Source organism: Panthera onca, chromosome C1 (assembly GCF_046562875.1).
Source record: "Panthera onca isolate mPanOnc1 chromosome C1, mPanOnc1 haplotype 2, whole genome shotgun sequence".
NCBI lineage: Eukaryota > Metazoa > Chordata > Mammalia > Carnivora > Felidae > Panthera > Panthera onca.
In genome coordinates, this window is record NC_138346.1 from 95,749,632 (window position 1) to 95,770,846 (window position 21,215).

The 21,215-nt window shown below is 50.7% G+C and overlaps 2 protein-coding genes across 9 annotated transcripts in view; one reads left to right on the forward strand and one right to left on the reverse strand.

Moving 5' to 3' along the window:
* TMEM163 (transmembrane protein 163) overlaps positions 1-3,358 on the forward strand; it is a 235,005-nt gene extending 231,647 nt beyond the window's left edge. The window contains exons 7-8 of one of the 2 annotated variants that reach the window (XM_060622697.3): positions 876-1,017; positions 2,303-3,358. In XM_060622697.3, coding sequence (XP_060478680.1) covers positions 876-1,017; positions 2,303-2,363 — 203 coding nt within the window. In that variant the 3' untranslated portion in view covers positions 2,364-3,358. Of the gene's footprint in view, positions 1-875; positions 1,018-2,302 lie in introns of those variants that run through there. The other variant, XR_009607197.3, reaches the window with a different exon arrangement.
* A 918-nt stretch (positions 3,359-4,276) lies between these two features.
* Positions 4,277-21,215, reverse strand: part of MGAT5 (alpha-1,6-mannosylglycoprotein 6-beta-N-acetylglucosaminyltransferase) — a 345,968-nt gene continuing 329,029 nt past the window's right edge. For all 7 annotated transcript variants that reach the window (XM_060622680.3, XM_060622679.3, XM_060622681.3 and 4 more), the window contains 2 exons: positions 16,009-16,166; positions 4,277-10,418 (listed from right to left, as the gene is read on the reverse strand). In XM_060622680.3, the coding sequence (XP_060478663.1) occupies positions 10,220-10,418; positions 16,009-16,166 (357 nt within the window). In that variant the 3' untranslated portion in view covers positions 4,277-10,219. The remainder of the gene's footprint in view (positions 10,419-16,008; positions 16,167-21,215) is intronic.

Genomic DNA, 21,215 nt, shown 5'->3' on the forward strand with positions numbered 1-21,215 from the left:
GAACCTGATGCCAATGCTTTTGGGTTGAGCAGGTGGAGCTGCCCCAGACACGCAGGGGCGCCTGTTGTGGGGGAGGTGCATGGGCCTAAAGCTTCTCTCGGGGTTACTGTCAGGCTGAGGCAGGTGTGACCCCCGGCGGCCACTCCAAGCTGTTCATTCCCATGTGGCTTTTGAAAATTCACAGGTCAAATGAAGTCGGGATCAAATGAGGCACCATCTGTGAAAGGAGACTCTGGTCAGTATCTGTTAGCGCCCAGTTCTGTTTTGATTGCCATCTCTGCAACCCTGTCACAAATTCTAGACTTTGCATTTCCTTTCTTGGAGAGTGAAAATCCCCAGCTGATGTGAGGCTCTGGAGGGAAAGGACATGGGTTCAGGTAGAGTCCCAGCCTGCCTTTCTCAATCTGTGTAACCTTCGGTCAACGGGTTGAGCCTCACTCTGCTCAGCTTAGCTCTCTCGCTGGTTAAGTGGGATAAAAATCTGACTTGATACGATGCAGAAGATTCCAGGTTGGTCTTTGGTCCAGCAGACATTTGAGCCACCAAGGATTTGAGTGTCTCCTGTGTACAGATGCTGTCCTGGACCCTACAAGTTCAACAGGGATAGAAGCCCCTGCTCCTCTTGAGGTCTGCATTCTTGTGTGTGGGACAGTGACGACAAACGTGTCACATGGGCCTCGGCGCCTGGCAGGGCCTGGACACTTGCCAAGGCACCATGTGGGTGTCTGAGGTGGTGGCTGTCACTCTCGAGTGCTTCTGGGCAGCGTTCCTTGCAGCACAGGATGTGGAGGCACGCCTGGCTTTTGGGTGGTTTCATTGGTGGCTAAGAAAGTTTACTTGGCACTGCTGTCAGCCTCTCTTTGCTGTCTCTCCAGGGTTTAACTCCCTTGTGGGTGGCGTGATGGGCTTCTCCATCCTTCTGAGTGCGGAGGTGTTCAAGCATAACGCGGCCGTCTGGTACCTGGACGGCAGCATAGGCGTCCTCATCGGCCTCACCATATTTGCCTACGGGGTCAAGTAAGTTCTCCTTTTGTCTTTGCTTTCCCAGTAGCCAGGAGTGCCATATTTTCCACTCCTGACAGTCACCCCTTGCACCTGTGACACTCCTGAGCCTGGGAGAGATTAGGTGATTGGAAAAGCCCCCAGCAGGGGTCAGAGGTTTTTGTGGCTGGCACAGAAAGGAGCCAAGGGCTTTTAGGAGTTAAAGCCTAGGCCACTTGTCAGAGGCTTACTTCTATCTGTGGTCTTGACAGCTTGCTCCACGGTCTTCCTCTTCTCTCTTTGTGCTTGAGGATGTGTGTCCTTCCCTTTCTCTGTAATGACACACTGGGTAAGCACCTCCTGCTGCCTGCTTCTGTGGAATGCTCAGGGGGCAGGGCCCAGCAGCACCACCCGGACAGACCCCACCTAAGGAAACTTTTTACAAAAGGGACTTGTCAGTGCAAAAGGACCACTTGTGAGGATAAACCCACCATAAGTCCTCTCATTGAAGAAATGCTGCCCAGCCATCACTGACTCGGTGTTCACACATCCGGGCTAGAGCCGGGCTTTGAGAGAACGTTTCTAAAAGGTGTTGTGTTTCTAATTGTTGACGCACTTCCTGGATCCCGTGAGGATAGCTATAATAAAGATGGGCCATAAGCGTTGGCCAAGATGAGGAGACACTAGAGCATCACCCATTGCTGGTTTCAATGTGAAGCAGGAGTCGTTCCTGCAAATGTTCAACATCGGAGTTCCCACTTCTTGCTGTCTACTCTGGAGCCATGAAAACACACAGCCACGCAGTGACTTGCACATCAACCATCACAGCAAAGTTATTGATAGTAGGCACAACCCAAAAGTCTGTGAGTGGATGAGTATGGTAGAGCCGCACGGTACTCCTCAGCCCCAGAAAGAACAAAGTATTGCCCCATGCCAAAACGTGGCAGAACCTCAAAAGCATGGTGTCAGCAGCCAGTCACGAAAGGCCATGTTATGTGATCACGTATGTGATTCCACACATACGAAATGTCCAGAATAGACCCAAGCGTAAAGACCAAGAGTACATGAGCAGGTTCCACAGGAGGGGACCACCGGGGCCTGACTGCAGGGGGGGATGGGGCGATAGACATGTTCTGGAATTCGACAGTGGCTAATTAGGGTTTGTGCAATCTATGAATATACCAAAACACACTGAATTGTTTATAAAAAGGTTGAATGTTACTGTATGTGATTTATAGCTTTAAAAAAGCCTTCTGTTTGCTTCCCCAAGTGCTTAAGCTCCAGGGCTGTTGGGGTGACCTGAGTGTTTGCTTTTTTGCAGACTCCTCATTGACATGGTGCCCAGGGTGAGGCAGACCCGCCACTACGAGATGTTTGAGTGACAGCGGCCAGTGGGGCCAGAGCGGGCTGCTCGGCATCCGCAGGAAGACAGTCAAGAGGACCAGGTTTCCACGCAGGCAGATGGTGCCAATATTTAACTGAACGTCCAGTTACTTTTTAGGAGGTTTTTGTGTTCCTGGGAACAAGGTCTGCCCAGCTGGTAGGTCCACACTGCTCCCCCTTGCTCCACTGCCCCTGTCAAATATGTTAGGACAACACGCACAGGGGTGAGGACAGGCTTCCCCACCTCCAGCGAGAACTGACCTTTTTTATTTCCTGGAGTAAAAATGTTTTTGTGGGTAGGATACAATCTCTATGTGGCAAAAAGCTCCTCTGTGGTGCTTGAAGCCTGATCTGGATGGCACCTGCCCAGACCCACCTCCACTTCCAGACTCTCGTATCTCCTGGAAGATTTTAAGGGAAGACCGTACCTTCTGTCCCTCACCCCTTTACATACCCAGAACCATCAGTATAGATCACTTCCTAATTTCTATCAAGGTATTTCATTAGTTTCATACTGTTTTACTAATCCCCAATCTAAACAGAGTTCAAAAGGAGACCATTCTATTTTTAAAAGTACTTAGTGATACACGTATGAGCTTTGCATGGTTGAACTAAGCACATGACCCTTTCTTGTACATTCAGAACCTGAACATACGTGTAAAAACAGGATCCATTTTTGAGAGATGTGAAACTACAGTTTATTTGTAATAAATAATTATATAATCTATCCATTTATGCATATATCTATATGCTGTGTTAAGTGGTAATGGTACATTACAGTCTGTTAGAGATGGCTTGCCCCTCTGTAAGGAACAAGATGTTCTCCGTTGATGTAACATTAGGTATAGATTCTGTAAAAATGTTCCCCCGACACACAACATTCTGTACCTCTGGCACTGCAGCTTGTCCAAGCAACAGTGTCTGACCAATAAAGACCTTTACCTGTTTTGTATGGTACGGGGAAGTTATCTTGGAGCGTCACTGTGTTGGGTAGGTACTCCGGTGTGAAGGATGATGTGGAAGGAGTCACTTGTGCCTGGGGGTGGTGAGTGGGGAGACCCTCAAGGACGGTCCTAATGGGCTCTGCAGACCCTGTGAGGTAGGGTGGTTGCACATGCATGTGGGGGTGCCTGGGACTGCCGGGTTCTGCCCCCCAGCCCTCACCCCTGCCCGCCGTGCCCCATCTCCCATGGGGCTGTCTCAGGCCGGCTGAGGGGAGGTGGTTCGTTCTGAGGGGTCACTGACCTTGATTCAATCTGACGCTTCCCGTGTAGCTTCCTTCCTCCAACAGCATTTTGAGGAGGTTCTATGGGATGTTAAAATGTCACATGGGAAAAAGGGTCGACTGTATGAGTGGATCTGGGAAATGCAAGATTCGATAGGTTTCTTTTTTGCACGTTTTTCTCGCTGTAGCTCATCTACATTGTGGAAGCTCAGGGAGGGGAAGCTATGATGTAGTACCCCCCAAACTTAAGCATTCAAGTTTTTGCTGGCACTTTTGGGGACCTGAGTCCCATAGATGCATGATGAGAACTGCATGGTGTCTGCATTCCAGGCAGTAGCCAGGAATACCGCCGGCTGCAGAAAGGCTGGCCATGACCTTTGTTGTTTCCAGGGCATCTCAAAAAGAAAGCCCACGAATCCTCTTGCCAATTCTGTTCCCTTGTAGGTGAATGCAAAGCGGGGGGCGTGCTCTGACATCAGTATTGGGGGATGTGATAGAACACTCCATAGTAAAACCCTTCCCTCCCCACCCCTTAAACATACCTTCTCATTAGCATTTTCCACAGGGTGTTTGCAGATGGTGGGATGTCCTCAGTGGATGCCGACACTGGAGGACACAGCTGGATTTGTTCCATCGGTGACCCTGCACCCCCCCCCCCCACTGACCCCCAAAAACCACTGCCACCTGTCACACAACAAAAGTTTATTGAAAAATAAAGTTCTCCCTAGTTTTCTCTACAACAGTGGAAAACAAAGCAGTGTTCTCTATGCCGGTACAGTACACTTGGACAGCGACACCTTATTTGTAGAATCCTGCACTACGTCACCCCAGAAGTGAACAGTAGAAAATGGTTGTACCAGGAGCTGTTTGGGGACACAGACGCAAATGGCCGTTAGCTTAAGGACGTCAAGGTTATGACAGCAACTACAGTAGAAGGGGTATCACCATCTCCTTTGGCATTGATTATCCTGCTCTTGTCCTGTTAATACTTGGGCATGACAGTGAGCAAAATGCTTCCCAGGTCTGTCCCACCTTGGCATTGGAGGAGGTGGTGGACTCTGCTAAGTTCCCATCCTCCGGTGCCAGCAAGGCTTTCAAGGCCCATGGCACTGCCCACCTGAGTGCCCGCTACCACCCCTGCCACTCCACCCCCCCCCCCCCAGACATGGGCCCCCCCCCCCCCCACCACAGGAGCACACAGCTGCCCTTTGCTGTGCCTCAACACACGGGGAGGGTGGGGCTAGTCCTAAGGCGCCAAAGAATCTGGGGTAAAGGGAATGATGCTTTTAAGAAGGTAAATTCCAATCTTACATCCAAAGATGTACAGGACTGCTGATTCAGTAAAGCATCCAAAGGAACTTAGAAAAACCCTACACTCCAGCAAATTCCTCCATATTCCCAATTGCAGTCTATCCAGAATAGTGCCAAGAAAGACAAAACTCTAATAAATCAAGGAAGAAAGAGACTAAAAACCCAATAAAACAAAAAGAAAACTGACAGAGGTGTATTGGGAAAACACCACTGAAACGCAGTAGCCCTCAGGAGTGATTCTAACCCCCCTCCCCCGCCGCCCCTTCACACCCCCTGGCTCCACTTTTGGTCAGTCTTGGGGGCCCCCAGGCTGAGCTGGCCTGGAGGGGAGGTGAGTCTTCTCGGGGACTAGGGCCAGAACAAACACATGGCAGCTAACCAGCCCAGGGTCTGATCCCTGTGGGCTGGACTGTGGAGGAGCCACCCTGGCCGGCAGGGAACAGAAAAGGGACTTCCTGGGGGATGAGAAAGTGTTCAACTGGTCATTCCTTTCTCCGTAAATAACAACACAGAAAGTCTTTATTATTTCATTTCAGAGGAATGTAGTTAAGCTTGATTTAAGGGGTAGAGTCTGTTAGAGAACTTATTTTTAATTTCTAGCTCAAACAGTTCTGCAGAGAAGAACCCTGGAATGGTCCAGAAGACACCAGAGGGGTGAAGTCCAGCATGTGGGTCACCCTTCTCATCTCCAGTTTACACATACCTACAGCCTAGTTTCATTTGGGGCTGAAGTCAGGCATATTTGCAAATCAGTCAGTGCATTCAGGGATACAGTAACATTTCAACCAGCAGGACGGGCACGCACGGGGCTTGGATAACCTATACCAGTAATTCCTACCACATTCCATCAACTGGGAATAGTATTTTCCTGTAGGTATTCCTTACTTCTCAAATTTTATGAAATGCTAATAATAACAATACTTAACATTTACGAGGGCTTACTACGTGCCAGACACTGCTAAACACTGAATCCTCACAAAAACCCTAGGTGCTACAAAAGCTAGGGTAATTTTTTTCTGCCTCTGAGACTGTACAGCTAATTTGGCCTTTTGCTATAAAAACTTGAGTTTCCGGTTTTTGTTGAAGCCAACAAGAATGAAAGGAACTCACCCTCGGCTTTAGGAAATTCCCACCTTCCTAAAGAAGTCTGGATCTACTTATGTCCATCCATCTCTTGCCCTTGGGGGGCGCGCTGCAGCCCTATGGGATGGATGGGATTAGAACGAAGCCAATATGGAAAATAAAATACTTTCAAATAAATAAAGCAATCCAGGCTTGGAACAGTAACACAACAGAGCCTGTCGTTAACAAAATAGACTTTTTTTTTTTTTTTAATCAAGGATTTGGGGGTCATGGAAGAGGCTAGTACTGTCCCAATTATATACACAATCTAGGTAAACCACCTTGGAGAAATGGGGTGGCCTCCCTCAGTCTGGTCTAAAAAGCACAAACGCACCTGTACACAGCATACGGTTTCATCACCTTTACTAAACCCTGTGTTCCCTAAGGAAACAAAAAGGGTGCCTATTCTTTTCTCTTTATGATGATCAGAAAAAGTGTTTTGGGGCTAGTGCTGCTCATGAACTCAGACCTCACCCAGGGCATGGCTGGCAGGCAGCACGGGCCCACTAGCACACTGGCAACCAGCTGTCCTCAGAGCCAAAGACCCGGAGCGGCCAGGGAGGCACAGACTGGTCTGGAGGAAGCCAGTCCTTCTCCTGAGGGTTCCTGTGGCCTCGTACGGGTGTGTGGGCATTTATGCTGTGGCCCAGGGGGCTTGGAGGGCATTTCTGGAGCCCAGCCTGCACATCTGCAGTGATACAAGGATGTGTCTTCTAAGCTGGAGGAGTCGTGATTTTCCTTAAATGGTACCCAGATTCTAAAAACCAATCCCAAAGAAAAGTGAAAAGGCACATCAAAAGTGAAAACAATAAATATCAAAGAAACAGATTCCTAATATTTCAAAACATAGAGCAAACACACACAAAAAAGCCAACTAAAGCAGTGACAAAAACCCAATCCAGGCAAAAATGCAAAAAGTATCTCCATTTGTACATGTGCAAATCAAACTATATACATGAGATACATGAGGTGTTTACTGGCATTAAAGTAAGTGTGTTTCCCCTTTCAGGAGTTTTACTTCTCAAAGTGTTTATGTTTCAAAGGAAAGCTTTCTCTCTTTTAATAAATTAGATAAATTTCCCTCATTTTTTTTTTTTTTTAAGACTTTAGGATAACATTGCAGGGGGGTGGGGAGCAGGAAGCCAAATTTCACTTAGAAAAAAAACATACAAAAACTTACAGACCAGGCAAGGTGTGCCTAGGACACAGGAAGACACTGATCCTGACTCGGGATTTCTGTCCCTGTGGAAATCATCAATTAAAAATGGGTTTAGGGTTCCGTTCAGTTTGGCAGTAGCAGAACCACCAAAGGCTCCCAGCTCCTACTCTGAGAAGCACCCTTCTCTCCCAGGGCAGCCAGGGACCGTGCCCCTTTCACACAGTGCAGATGGAGATGCCCTCTCCAATTTCCTCCTGTGGGTCACAGACCAGACTTGGGCCACGCTTCTGGTGGCCTGGGAGCTGCTGTACATTTGGGTGTTGCCGCCTCTGTTCATAAAGCCCTGGACAGCTGGGGTGTGGGTTTTCCTGGGAAGCAGCAGCTCCCCACCTGCAGAACTCTTCTTACTTCTGGCCACTACTGGGCTGGGGGGTGGGCAGCTGGGATCTTCAAGTGCAGGAAATAAAGTGCTCTGCTGGACTGCTTGACCTGAGTCCTGATACAGAGGAGAGGAATGGGGAGGCGGAGAGGCCCTGAGCTCAGCAAACGGGACAGCCATAAATCCATAAATCCCTGCAGCCTTTGGAATACCATGCAGGCACAGCATCTTTCTGGGAATGTTGCCTTTCAACTTCCTTGTTTTCTGAGTCCCTGTGCTTATTTAAACAGCTCTGCAAAATGGGTTAATCTGGCTGAGCTAGAGAAATCGGTCTCAGCCCATAGGCTCCCCCTGCTGGTCCAATGCCTGCATGACATCTTCACTTTTGGAAGCTCCCACAAAAGCCCAGGAGAGGGCGGCACTGGCCCAGGAATTGCAGCCCTGGGAACTCAAGCAAATTCCTACAACCTAGGGTGAAACCAAGAGACCCATTCCTAGGGAAGAACTGCTCCTAGCAACACAGAAGGCCGTTGCTTCTCTCACAGCAGGCATTGCCCTTGCAAAACTTCAGGAACACACACACACACACGTATGCACGCACACTCACAGACACACACACACTCACACCCTATAACCAAGACTCCCTTTGGACTTATACCCTTGCTGCTGGGCCCAGGTAGAAGCTGTTCTCTGCTAGTTCCTGAGGGGCCCCTGCACTGACGCTTAGGGCAGAGGTCTCCCTATCAGAAGTCTGTCACATGTGCTCAGGGGCCACCTGAGAGGTGGGGGAAGACCCTGGCTGCTCCGCCTCACCCCCTTCACTCTCTGGGATCAGAGGTACAATTCAGACCCACTGATAGACTAAGAAAAAAAAGGCTGGCTGTGCATTTGATATTACTTCTGCACTAGGGAAGAATCGAGAAGCAGGCACAATCTGACTTCCGCTACCTAAAGGCTCCACTTGCCGTGTGATCCTCGTGATTTAGCTCACTTCCCGAAGGCCCAACCAGCCATCGGCCCTGCCGAACAGTTCTGTCTGGCCGAGGCTGGGCTGGCTGTCTCAGATGGCAGGGAGTGGGCTAGGAAGCACAGGACTGCTGTGGGAGGTGGGGAGCACGGTGTTAGGTGACCAAGGCACTCAAAACCACCAGTGAGGGCTAGATGGATGACACCACAGCTCATAACTGGGATGTTCTGTAAGAGGGAGAAAAGGACTCATTGTTATCAGCATGGAGATGCCAGGGGCTTCACAGGAAACACACACACTTCTAGCCAGAGCACTGAAACAGTGCTGGGTGGGGGCGGGGAACTCACACCAAGGCAGAGACTGGGGACTCCAGGGTTTGGAAGGGGCATCCAATGACTGACGGGGCCAACCTGCCAACTCAGAATATGCCCCTCAGAATAGTCACGCCTTGAGGAAGAGCCAGCATCAGACTCCAACCCCATGCAAGACACACACACCCACACCCAAGGGTGAGCGGCCAGGACTGCCCACCACATTCGTCCTGGCCTGCCCTATTCCCCCAGCCAATATCAGGTCCACTGAGAGCCTCATTTCTGGGACGTCGGTGACATGAGACATGAGAAGGACTAGACACAAGCGCATTTGTCTGGAGCACAGCTCTGGTGGTGGAACTGGTTCTCAGGGGCCAGCTTCACGGGTGTCCACACCCCAGCTCAGATAAACCTCTTTAGGGGCAAATAAGCATGACCTTTAGTCCCCTTTTTGTACTTTCCTCCTTCCAGTGGCATTTAAGGGAGGGTAGATTTACCACAAAGTAGCAAATGTCAATTCCCCAGTCGTGTTCTTTCTTTCCCAAAGGGATCCTCATCAGAAATTAGGGCCGAGGTGTGTGTGTGTGTGTGTGTGTGTGTGTGTGTGTGTGTGATGGGCAAGTGGGAGGGTCAAGGAAAGGAGCTCTCATTGCAAAGCAGCCCCATCTTTGGTCCCTGGCTGGGCTCTCAGAACAACACAGGCACGTCCCTGCACCCAGGAGGTGCCCGTCTTCTAGCTGCCATCTGTCAAGCACACACAAGATTTTCTTTTGTTCTGCCACCATCCACTTTGAGGAGCCAGATCCCCGCAGCTGCCCTCAAGCGAGCCACCAGCCCCACAGTGCACCCTGTCTCCCTCCTGCTTCCTTCCGGAAGCAGACGGGAATAATAATACAGTGAAGGTGGACAGTAAACAGTGGGAAATCAAAGAAACAAGACATGTGATCAATCCCTCTTTGCCCTCCCCTGTTCCCCCTCCCACCCACCCAAATAAATAAGTTAATGGGTTTAGGAATGTTCCTGTATCAAGTTCTTTCCGACAAGCTCCATTCCTCCTCTGGTTCTGTTTTAAATGCATCTTGAGACTCTCCCTCTACCTCGGAGCAGCCTCATAGACACAGTCTCCTCAAGAAATAAAAAATGAAGTTGTGCCAGCGAGAAGCCAGGCTCCCCACTTGACATCTGCTCTTGTTTCATTTTGGGGAAAACTCTGCCATGGTGCTCTGACCACAGAAGGAGCAATACCAAATTGAAACCTTCCATCATCAAGTTCAGGCTCTGGCTAGAGTCCCTGAATGACGTCTGCCCCCTGGCCCTGCCCCGATGGTGTTGGGGCTACCGTTTCCCCAGCAGAGTGCGTGTGGGGCCGAGTCAGTGGCCGCTATAGACAGTCTTTACAGAGAGCCACCTGGCCCTTGATGAAGTCCCGGCAGGGGCAGACCCTCTGGTGCCTGGGGTGGGCGCCCGCACAGCTGAACAGCAGGAGGTCACCTTGAAACACACAGTGCTTGTTCTTGGGGTCGAAGGAGGGCACCAAGATGTCCTTGGCCAGCTCTGAGCTTTGGCAGATCACCTCATATCTGGAGAGGAAGAGAAAGGCATGAGGGTTGGAGATGCGGGCACTGTCCTAGTCATTGGCACCTCCATCCCACTTCAGGTGTGGGGAGCACGCTTGGTTCATCTGCTGTAGAAAGGACAGGGTAGCCACCCTCTGACCTAGCAATTCCCCCACCACTAGGAATCCAGGCTGGAGAAAGGGGTGTGTGTGTGTGTGTGTGTGTGTGTGTGTGTGTGTGTGAATGTGTATTCAAGGCTGCTTACGGAAGCACTGTCTGTAACGTAACCTGAGGAAGGTTAAGTAACAGAATGAGATGGAGACTGGGATCAGCTTGTGCTTAAAAAGGTAAGAGGGCTACACCCTAAAGCCTTAACAATGGTTACTTCAGAGGAGTGAGACTGGGGCAAAGATGGACATTATTTAATGATTTCCAGAAATGATGTTTAATGTTTTTATTGATGGTTTAAAAAAAATTCATGGGACATGGCCTTAGTCTCCCACTGGAAGGCAATCAGATGGTCTCCCAGGGGAGGGTGCTGTCCCAGGGCATCAATTCACTGGACCTCCACAGTCACCTTGGTGTGTGGCAATAGCAGCCTCCCTCCCGCCCACTTCCTGAGACATGAGCACCTGAGACTTCTGGACATGTGGAGCATGAGTCCGAATCCAAGCCCTGACTGCAAACCCTTGTGGCTTTGCTTCCTCAGGTTGGGGACAACCAACCGTGTTGGCCTGTTACCTCAAAGAAGAGCTGCATCCTTTCTCTTCTGGTCTGGGGTACACCGGTCCCACCCACACGGTCTCCCCTTGAACAAGGAGGCCTCAGCAGGTGCCCAGCACCGTGTCCTATATGCCAGGTGGGGACTAGTTCAGAGAAAAAGTATAGGGGGGCCAGACAGATCTGAGTATGAGTCCTGAATTTATCCCTTATGAGCTGTGAGACCATGGAGAAATGACCAAGCCTCTCTGTATAGAGGGGGGACAAATAATCCTTAACTCACAGGGGAGATGCAGAAATTAAATTAGTGCTTCCAGAGCACTGGGCAGAGGGTAGCTCTGGGTTAAGTATTTAATAAACAGCAGCCGTTATCATTACTACAACCACCGCCACTGTCACCATGATCACCCTGGCCTGGCAGACACTGGCTCTGTCACCTGCCTCCCTTGCCGGAGGGTGTGAATTTACACACAGGCCAACCATCTCTGTTCTGCTTTGTTCACATAAATCTTGATTCTTGCTGACAAGATGGGGACCCAGATGGGGCACTCTAGGCTTCCTGCTGCCTCTGGGAAGCTTCCAAATGTCAGGGGAAAAGCATCGTACTCACTGTTATTCCTGCCCCCTCTCGTCTTCCTCCAGCCGATAAACTGTCCGGCCCATGCCTGCCCTTGCCAATGTGAACTGGGCAATTCCCAGCACATCTGCTGGGGCTTCTGAAGAGTTCTCTGGGCCTGCCTGCCTGGTCCCTGGTGCTCAGGAGGGCTTCACCCACTGTCATGTTGTTCCTGTAGTCACCAGGGAGCTCTGTGACTTCTCTAAATGCCCTAACACCTCTGGTCTTGGTGTGCCAGCTGGGGGGTGTGGGTGCCCAGACAGTGATGGCACAGACAGGAAGTGGGGATTTATAGATTTCCTTGAGAAAAAAGGAGTCAGAGATTTGGGGCTATCAGGTCCTTCTCACAGGACCCCTCTGGCCTACGCACAGGAAGGGTTCTCCAAAACTCAACTGTGCATTAGAAATGTCCAGATGGAATGTAGCTTTAGAATACAGATTTATGCTTAGGTTATTTCTTTATTTAGGTGAATTCTAGCAGCTGCTAAGTCTTAGCTCCAGCCATCTGCCTAGTAGATGCTGACCCGAGTTGGAAATCTCTACAACCAGTCTGAGACCCCACGGGAGGGGTATAATTGGGAGAAGCCATGAAGAAAGCCTCCTGGCTCCTGCCCCCGGTCACCTAACTCAGACCCCAGGCACATGCTCCTGGGATGTGAGCACACACGTGTGCCTGTCTGTGAACACATCTCAGCTGAGGCTGCAGCAGAAGCGGCCTGCCTGGGGATGGGGTCCAAATACCACCACACAATGCTCAAGCAGCTGGTATTCCCCAGATCTCCATGTGACCTGCCATGAGGCAGCTCCCTGAGGGTTCGGCTAATATGGGGCCCCACACACTTGTGGATGCCATCCAACTGCCTGGCCCCCAGGGAGCTTTCCCTTCTATTAGCATGTAGGCCCCTGTCCCACAGCACAGGGCAGGCAGGAAGAGCACTCCACCATCCTTGCTGAATTAGTTGCTAGAGTGCATCTGGAAACCAGCCTCCATGCCCAGCAGTCCTCACTCCTCACCGGTGGATCCCCTGCCTTTTCAGAGCGTGTGTGCTGTTTCAGTTTCCCTGTTCCTGTGATGTCTGTCTGTCTGTCTCTGTCTTTCTCTCTCTCTCTCTCTCACACACACACTCCCTCTCTCTCGCTCACTCTCTCTCTCTCTCTCTCTCTCTCTGAGACCCTTAGCACACTGTTTCCTCTCTGTAGGACCCTGTGGTGATGACCTCTCCCCAAATGGCCTCTTACAGGATGGCAGTGGGATTCTGAGGCCCATCAGCTCTTGCTTTACATTTTATAGCTCTTGACCAAGAATAAAAAGGCAAAGCCCCAACTTTGGGGATAGAAACAACCCATTCCTCCTGACATACAGACACACACAGGGTGAAGGGATGCAAACAGGGTCCCATCTGCTGGTCTCTTCCCCGCTCCTGAGTTCCTCCCCTCTCTCACCCCCTCCCCCTGCCTATTCCAACCCTGAATCCACCAAGTCCCCCAAACTCACTTGTGAACACTCGGACTCAGGCACCAAAATAGGTAGCAAACTTACAAATGAGGTGTCACATGAACACATGCTCCTGTTTATGGAACTGAGGTCCTCCCTACAGGGCCACACCAGCATGGACTTTGGCTCTTGCTGGGGCCTCTGCCTCTGGACCCCCGCCCCTGGTCTGTCTGTGTCACGTCAGGCCACACCTGAATCATGCATGTTCTTTGCACAAGACTTTGTGGTCACCTCTCCAGCACTTACGACAGGCTCTGCATGAACAGGAGCTCCAGCATCAGCTCCCTGATTCCCCCTGATTCAGGACAAGAGCACAGGACATTCCAAAGGCCTTGATCTATGTGATATGAGGATAGGTGGACCTTCAAGGTCACAGACACCCAAAGACTAAAAGGAGATTACGCTCAGACCAGGCCCCAAGTTGGAGAAGAAAAAGTAGCATGGGCTTGTGGGAGCCACTCATTGCTAATCGGCCATGAATATGGATGAGCCAGGATTGTGTCATAGTGAGGAGGTACTCAATAGACCGCCAGATAGCTGGGGTTCTACAACATTATCGGTATTTACAAGTGCAGGAACAAGGTATTCAATAGGGCTCTTACATTCAGAGAATTAATTTCAGGCAGCTTTATTACAAAATTAGCATTCACTGCAGCCTCCTTGGGAGAAAACCCATGTAGCTATGATGGGGTTTGGGAGAGGGTTGTTAAGCAATCCCATGGCACAGGGCCTGGCCATGGGACAGCCCCACAAGGCCTTCCACTCTAATGGGCTCTGCATGGTATGGGAGGTGCAGAGGGAGGCTGGGGAGGGGACTGGTTTTCTGGTCTCAGCGTGGCAGCCTCAAGCCTGCTCCGCTGCCCAAGGCTCTTTGGATGAAGGGGCTGTTCTGCTCTCTTGGGCACCAGCTACACATTATCTCACCCTCACACAGGATACCCCCATTTTACAGGTAAGAAAATGAGTGGAGCAGAGGAAATTAACCCATTGGCTCTCCTTCCTGTCCCTCCACTGGATCTAGACCTTTGTCCCAGAGACAGGCCTGCTGTGTGGGGCTCCGTCCTATCTGAACCAGGTCGTGATCATCATACATAGGTGGGAGCCCGGACTCCTGCCTGGCCGGGAATCAAGGACCATGCAGCAGAGGAGTCTCACTTGGATTCCATTCCCAGGATGCAGCTCCTTATGTTTCCTCTTCCAGAGGTGGAGACAAGGACTGTACATGGACAGCTCTGTATGCACACTCCCTAGTCTATCCCCAGCGAAACCACACTTCCAATATAACCAGAGAGAGATACTCAGGGTTCTCAAAAAGCAACCTTGCTACAGAAGTTATCTGCAAAAGGAGCCAATAGGAAGCCCCTCCTGGAACCCGAGAATTCAGGATATGTACTTTGGAAATGGAAGCTTCTAGTACCATGAGTCTTCCCTTAAATATCAGACCACCACCGCCCCATCACAAAGTTTTACTGGTCGCGGAGTAGGATGCCACACTGCCTCTCTTCTGGCATTTGTTTTGATAGTGGAATCAAGGTAGCCTCTGAACTCGGCCTTCACATAAAAAGAATGGTAAAAAAAATAGCATGCTCCACATCCCTGCTTGAGAGCTTTCCTGCAGGTGAGATGCTACAGGCCAAACTCTCTAAGAAGGGTTTTATACCACATTTGAGAATAAGAAGACATACACACAGGACCAGGCCAGCTCAGACCTCTGTGCACAGACAACCACAGTGGCCAACCGCTGTAATAGGGCAGGAAGCCAGAATGGGAGACAGGCAAGCCATGGGCAGTGAGTGCGCTATTCCTGAAACATCCAGCTCGAGACCGGACAGTACCACTGGACGGTACCATGGCTCTCCTCAGTACCTGGGTTGGGACATAGCAAGTCTCTTAAGGGAAAGTGCTTAATCAGGGCAACTAAGGGGGAAGGAGGAGGGGCTAGGTAATTAAGTAATATGTGGCCCAGGGTGGGTGTAATAGAAATTGGGAGCACAGATTTAGCACGGACAGAGGTCATGACTCAGAGGCCAGAAGAATCCTCACGTAGAAATTTGGGATCTGCAAATGCCAAAATCAAAATGCCAAGCAAAGGGAAATGAATGGGATCACTAAAAGTAATGCAGGCAAGAGGAGAAAAAACTCAAGCAATACAGAAGGCCTCTTCTGGGCATAGCTCTGGCCTGTGCTGCACCCGCCTCCCTGCCAAGGGGCTGGGAAGTCAGGCCTGCTCAGGCCCCTGTAATGTACTGAATTCCAAGGGTGTTGCAATCAAGTGCAAAAGGGGATGGGAGCTGCAGCAGGGGAAGGTGGCAAGGGATGTGCCGTGGGCAGTTCTAAGCCAGCTCCTTATGCTGATTTTTCATTCCTCTCGGGCTCCACACTTCAGCATGGACCATGACCTGCCACCTGCACGGATCAGGCTCTGCAGACCTGGCTTCTGCCAGGGGAGCCCAGGAGCAGGACCCTCCATGTTTGTGGTTCTGCGCCCATCTCCATTCCCACAGATCTTGGGTGTATCACGAGCCAAATGAACACATCCCACAATTTCCAATTCCAAACACCGCGTTATTTATGCAAATACAACACCCCCATATGGATTCCAAATATATCAGCATGCCAGGTGATCTCATCTAACACCAGAACTGCTGGCCTAACGTTCTGTGGGGCAGGGCGGAGAGGGGGACCATGCTGCCACCTGCTCCCCAAACCCTGTCCCTCTCGGCACAATGGCAGCCCGGAGGTGAGCTGGAGTCTGGGCTGGCCCTCCCCACCCCTGCACTTACTTCAGCATGTCTTTGTCCTTGTTGAGATGCTGGAAGAAGGAAGGTTCGCAGATGAGCTGGTTCTCCTGGCACACCTGTTTGCAGGACTGTCCGGGCTCGGCGAGCTTCACCTGCAGGGCACTGAGAGGCGGCCACATCACCTGCCCATGGCAGAAATCCTAAAATGACAATGAAACCATCAGTCCAGGGACCAAGGACTCAGGTGGGGATGGCTGTCACGCCAAGCTGCCCACACAAGGTGAAGCATCCCGCCGAGAGAGCAGTGAAGGCCAGGAGGTGGGAGCCACACACACTTGGGTTGCAACCGGGCTCAGCTGGAACACATCCTTGGGCCAGGTCTTTACCTCTCTCTACCCACCAGCTGCCTCAGCCACAAAGGGGGACAACAGTATCCCCCACGCAGGGCTTGAGGATGAATGGGAGCACAAGGCATGTGCACATGGCACAGCATCGCACCTGCCAGTAGCTGCTGTTAATCCTCATCGTTCCCATCCATCCACCATGAGAAGTCACTGCCCCTGAAGGTCTACCTCTGGGCCCACCTTCACCAGCTGTTCTGTTCTGGCTCTGATTCCCAAGGCTTTGACCGTGTCTACCCCATTTGGCAGTTACCTCGTATGACACCATTTTTCGAGTGCTAGTTCAGACTTCATGAAGCAAGGGAGTCTGCAGGTGTGGCTGAGAGAGCCTACTGTGGGGCCACGGCCTTGGTGGCGCTCAGGGCTTGTTAGGTGACAATAATGATAATGGGGCACTAATGTCACAGCTAGAGAAATAGTCAGAAGACGTAGGATAGGACGTGAAGGGACCTGCCCCCCCCAACTCCCTCCCCTCCGGCCCCCCCTCCCCCCACAGAGAGGCACCTGCAGCATAGAAGCCACAGCGGGTATGCAGAATGAGGCAGGGCCAGTCATTCTGGGATCTAGAGGGAGTGCAGGAATCTAGCGTGTCCCAGGAAGTCACAGTGTGGGTAGAGGGATGTGACGTGGGTGGGAGGGCCACTGTGTGGCACAATCGGGTGCCCTGGGTGACGAGCAGACCAGGAGGAGCTGGAGAAAGGGCTGATGAGGAGCAGGAAGCTCTCTGTGACCTGGAACCCCAGGCTTGCACTTGGGCTGTGCTGAGGCAACCCTGAACAGGTACCAGTGGTGGGAACTCATGCACGTCTGGCTCCCAGAGCTTGCTTGGCTTGCACAGTGTAGTTGGAAACCTTGGGAAACTGCGGAGTCCCTGGGCTGTCCAGGCTGCAGAAGGTGGCGCCTGGGCAGGACACCTGAGCAGCCACGTGTGCTTAACTTGTTCTTGGGGCAGACTAGCTCTCGGGAGTACTCAGAGGGGTTCAGGACCCTGGGCTCTGAATTCCACTGATAGGAATGCACCCTACAGACATACGGGGACACATGGGGTTCAAAGAAACCCACACAGGGTATCACAGCGGCACTGCCAGAGTAGAAGCAAAAGACTACAGCTAACTGTTTAAACACAAACTATACTCCAAGATGCAACAGATTCCTATGTCCTGACATGCAGACCTCTTCAGGACATACTGAGGGCTGAAAGAAGCAGGGTGAAGGCTGGTGTACAGTGTGTCTTCATTTGTGTCAAGCAGTGGGGGAGGAGCTGGAAAGGTTCTTCCAAACACGCATCAGCTCCTTACAAGAATCTGTCTGGTGTGGGTGGTGCTGAGAAGGGAACTAAGTAACATGGTCTGGAGTGGTAAGGAAATTTACTTTTCAGTGTATGTCCTCCTGGAATATTTTGTGTCCTCATGTTTCCTTTCCTTGCTCTGTGTACATGAGCTGATTTGTAATCTCAGGACCCTGGGCTCCCAGAACTGGCACCAGCAGAGGAAATGTTTCATACCCCCCCTGGCCCCTGGGCTGGTCACTTGGAGCATTGCAGGCAGGGCCTGCCACTGTCCTGTCCCTTAGCAATGAAGTGGGTGCAGCCCCAGGGAGCAGGCCGGAGGTACACCCAGGAGGGCCCTTTTGTACTGCTTGCACTTTTTTTTTTTTTTTTTAAATTTGGGCTTGTACGACTTTTAGTGAGCCAAAGAAAACAGAAAAGAGCAAAGGGGACACTCCCCAGGCCCTGCAGGCAGCCAGTTCTGAGGGTACATCCTGACTCATTAGGAAAGTGAAGATGATGACACTGAGACTTCTTAAGGCTCCTGCTTCTCCTCGCCTCCTCCCTGAAAGACGTGATGCTGTTACATGGTGAGAAAGTTGACTGGCAGGTAGTGAGTAGTCAGTGCTGGGTTCTATTCTAGTTTCCTCAAATCAGTGATGCAGACCCCAACAAGTAGGGCAAACCCACTGTGGCCCTCCATATCACACGATTCTATCATGAGGGGACTGGACTGCTCGAGGCTGAGTGAGTTTGGTGGCTAACGAAGACAAATCCTTTACTGCGTGTGGTTGAGACACCTTGAACACCGACTCACATCAGCTGAAGACAGAAGATTCCAGAAAGCCTAACAATGCAGAGATGATAGAAATACACTGGATTGTTTAGAGATATTAGGATCCAGGCTAACCTGCTGAAAGTGATGCATGGTGGGAGGGGGAGCAGAGTGTCTGGGCTTACCACAGACAGAGCAGTAAGCAGACCCTACTTGACTCCTCAGATTCACAATGATCTTGAACATAATCCATGTGCCTGCTAAGCCACAGGCAGCACAATAACTGGGTGACTGCACAGACCTACGGCACCCCACAGAAGATCACTGTTCGCTGATGGCTGTCCCTCCCTTCCCCGGGAGCATATGGAAATTCACTGGCTGGCCTTTGGTACTCTGTCCATCCCATGAAGATGGCTGTCACCAAACAGGAAGAAGGAAAGCACGTGATGATCACTGGAGTTACTGGTCAGCACCGAGTAGGTGCACAGATATTTGGAAAACGTTAAGTGTTGCTTTTTGGCTCTTTTTCTGGCTCACTAATGCAAGCAACTTTGCTTATAATTCTTGAAAAGCCATCTTAGAACTTCTACAGCCTTTAAATATTATAATAAAGAGATTTTTAAATCCAACACCAAAGCCTGCTGTGTGACTAGACAGGATGGACAAACACACAGGAAATCAAATCAGATTATACTGTCTATACTAGGAGCCAAGTGAGAATTTTTCTTTGCTTCCAGAATTTAGCTTGGCCCAACCCTGGATTAGGCTGGGGGAACTGGAAACCCAAGAGAGCTAATGGCTCAAATTCTGGCTTTTATACCTTGTAAGAAAACACAGAATGTCTTTTCTCAGATGACACCAACAGGCAGTTAGAGTGGAGGGTAGTATCTCTACACTTGTTGAGTCTGATGGACTCTTTTTTTTCTTTTTTAAAGTTATTTATTTATTTTGAGAGAGAGAGAAAGAGCGCAAGCAGGGGAGAGACAGAGACAGATGGCAGAGAGAGAGAGAGAGAGAGAGAGAGAGAGAGAGAGAGAGAGAGAGAATCCCAAGTAGGCTCCACATTGCCAATGCAGAGCCGGATGTGGGGCCTGAACCCATGAACCGTGTGAGACCTGAGCAGAAATCAAGAACTGGACACTTAGCTGACTGAGCCGCCTACACATCCCTGAATCTGGTAGACTCTTAAGACACTGTTTCTCATTAATTCTCAGCGTTGTGAAGAATGTGAAGCAGTCCAAGGAGTAAAACCGAAACAAGCAGAAATACTCTGTCTGCTGTGTTAGGCCAGGAGGTGATGTGCCAAGGAAAGTGCTTTGACTTAAGAGAGCGCAGATGTGAGATGTGCCCCCGTTCTGTCTCGGGCAGGTTACCCGCTCTGCTCCTGCCTGCACTGCTTGTCCGCGGAGCGATGCTGACAGACTGTAAGGGACGGAGCTGACAGAAGGCTGGCCAACAGCCAAGTGCTGCACTGACACTCATCTCCTGACTCCTGCCCCTCCACGGAGGGGTCGCCTCTGCCCTGTACAGGGGTTGGGGGCACAGCAGCGCTGGCGTCTGCGGAAGCCAGGGCGGCCCTGGATACGTGGAGCCCAGAACATCCTATGAAGGGCAGGTTGGCACTGTGAGGTCTGCATGAAGGGATGTGCCCTCAAAGCTATGCTGCAGGGTGGACCTGCCCCATTTGCTCATTTCTTAGTCAACCACTCTAGTCGGCCTCTTCCAGGCTCCCTTCAACAGGCAAGCTGAGCTCAAGCGCCCATGAACTTTTGGGCCCCAGTCATGCTTGCTTTATGGCTCATGGGGGCTGGTCTGGGGGCCAGTAGGATAAAAATTAGTAAAAATAGCAGCGGAACCTTTTGAAGGTTTGGTGAGCCATCTGGAAACTCTGAAGATGTCCTGGTAAGCATGACACCAGGTGAGGCAGGAGGGAGTGTGGGGACCAGGGTTACGATTCTGGCCACCAGGTATGGTACACCCACAGATGGCCCTCGAGCTCTCTGCCTGCTTTCACAGCTACAATGGAGAAAATATCATTTGTCCTTCAGTCCTTATATAGTTCTGGTGAGATAAAATGAGGGGACTCTCAAGAAGGCACCTAGAGATGGTAGAGATAATATTGCAAGGTAGAACATTATTTGCTACCAGATCCAGAGGTAAATGTTGAATAGGACAGGACAGGACAATTCACCTGTGAAAGCCACCTCTTTGCCCAGGTGCCTGCAGGGCACAACCAAACTGGCAGCCCGGTAACAGGTCTCGCCTCACCTCTGAGTGCAAGCCCTCACTGTTTCCTCCAACCTTGGAACAGGCAAATATGTCAATGCCGACCTGCCTCGTCTTCTGGCTGGAAGCACTCATTCTCTCTTACCCATTCACAGATGCATCCAGTCAACAAAACACTTGCTAAGAAGCAGGAAAGCCAACGGGTTCAGAACTCTGGACTGTCTGGGTTTGAATCTTAGCTCCTCCATTTATTAGCTAAGTAATCTTGTCTAGTTGCATAATCTTTCTCTGCCTCAGTTTCCGCAACTTTAAGATAAAGTAAGTATCATTTGCTACCTCACAGAGCTGCAGAGGGGATTCAGTTAACTACACAGTAGTCCTCCCTCCCCCCACAAACCTACTGCCATTTGCAGTTTCCTGTGGTCAACCGTAGTCCCAAAGCTGATGATCCTCTGACGGTTTGTCAGAAGGTCAATAGTAAGCCTGATGCTACCTCACAGTGCCTGAGTGATTCACCTACTTGATCTCCTGACATAGGTGTTTTATCATCTCATAGCATCACAGGAAGGGTGAACACAAG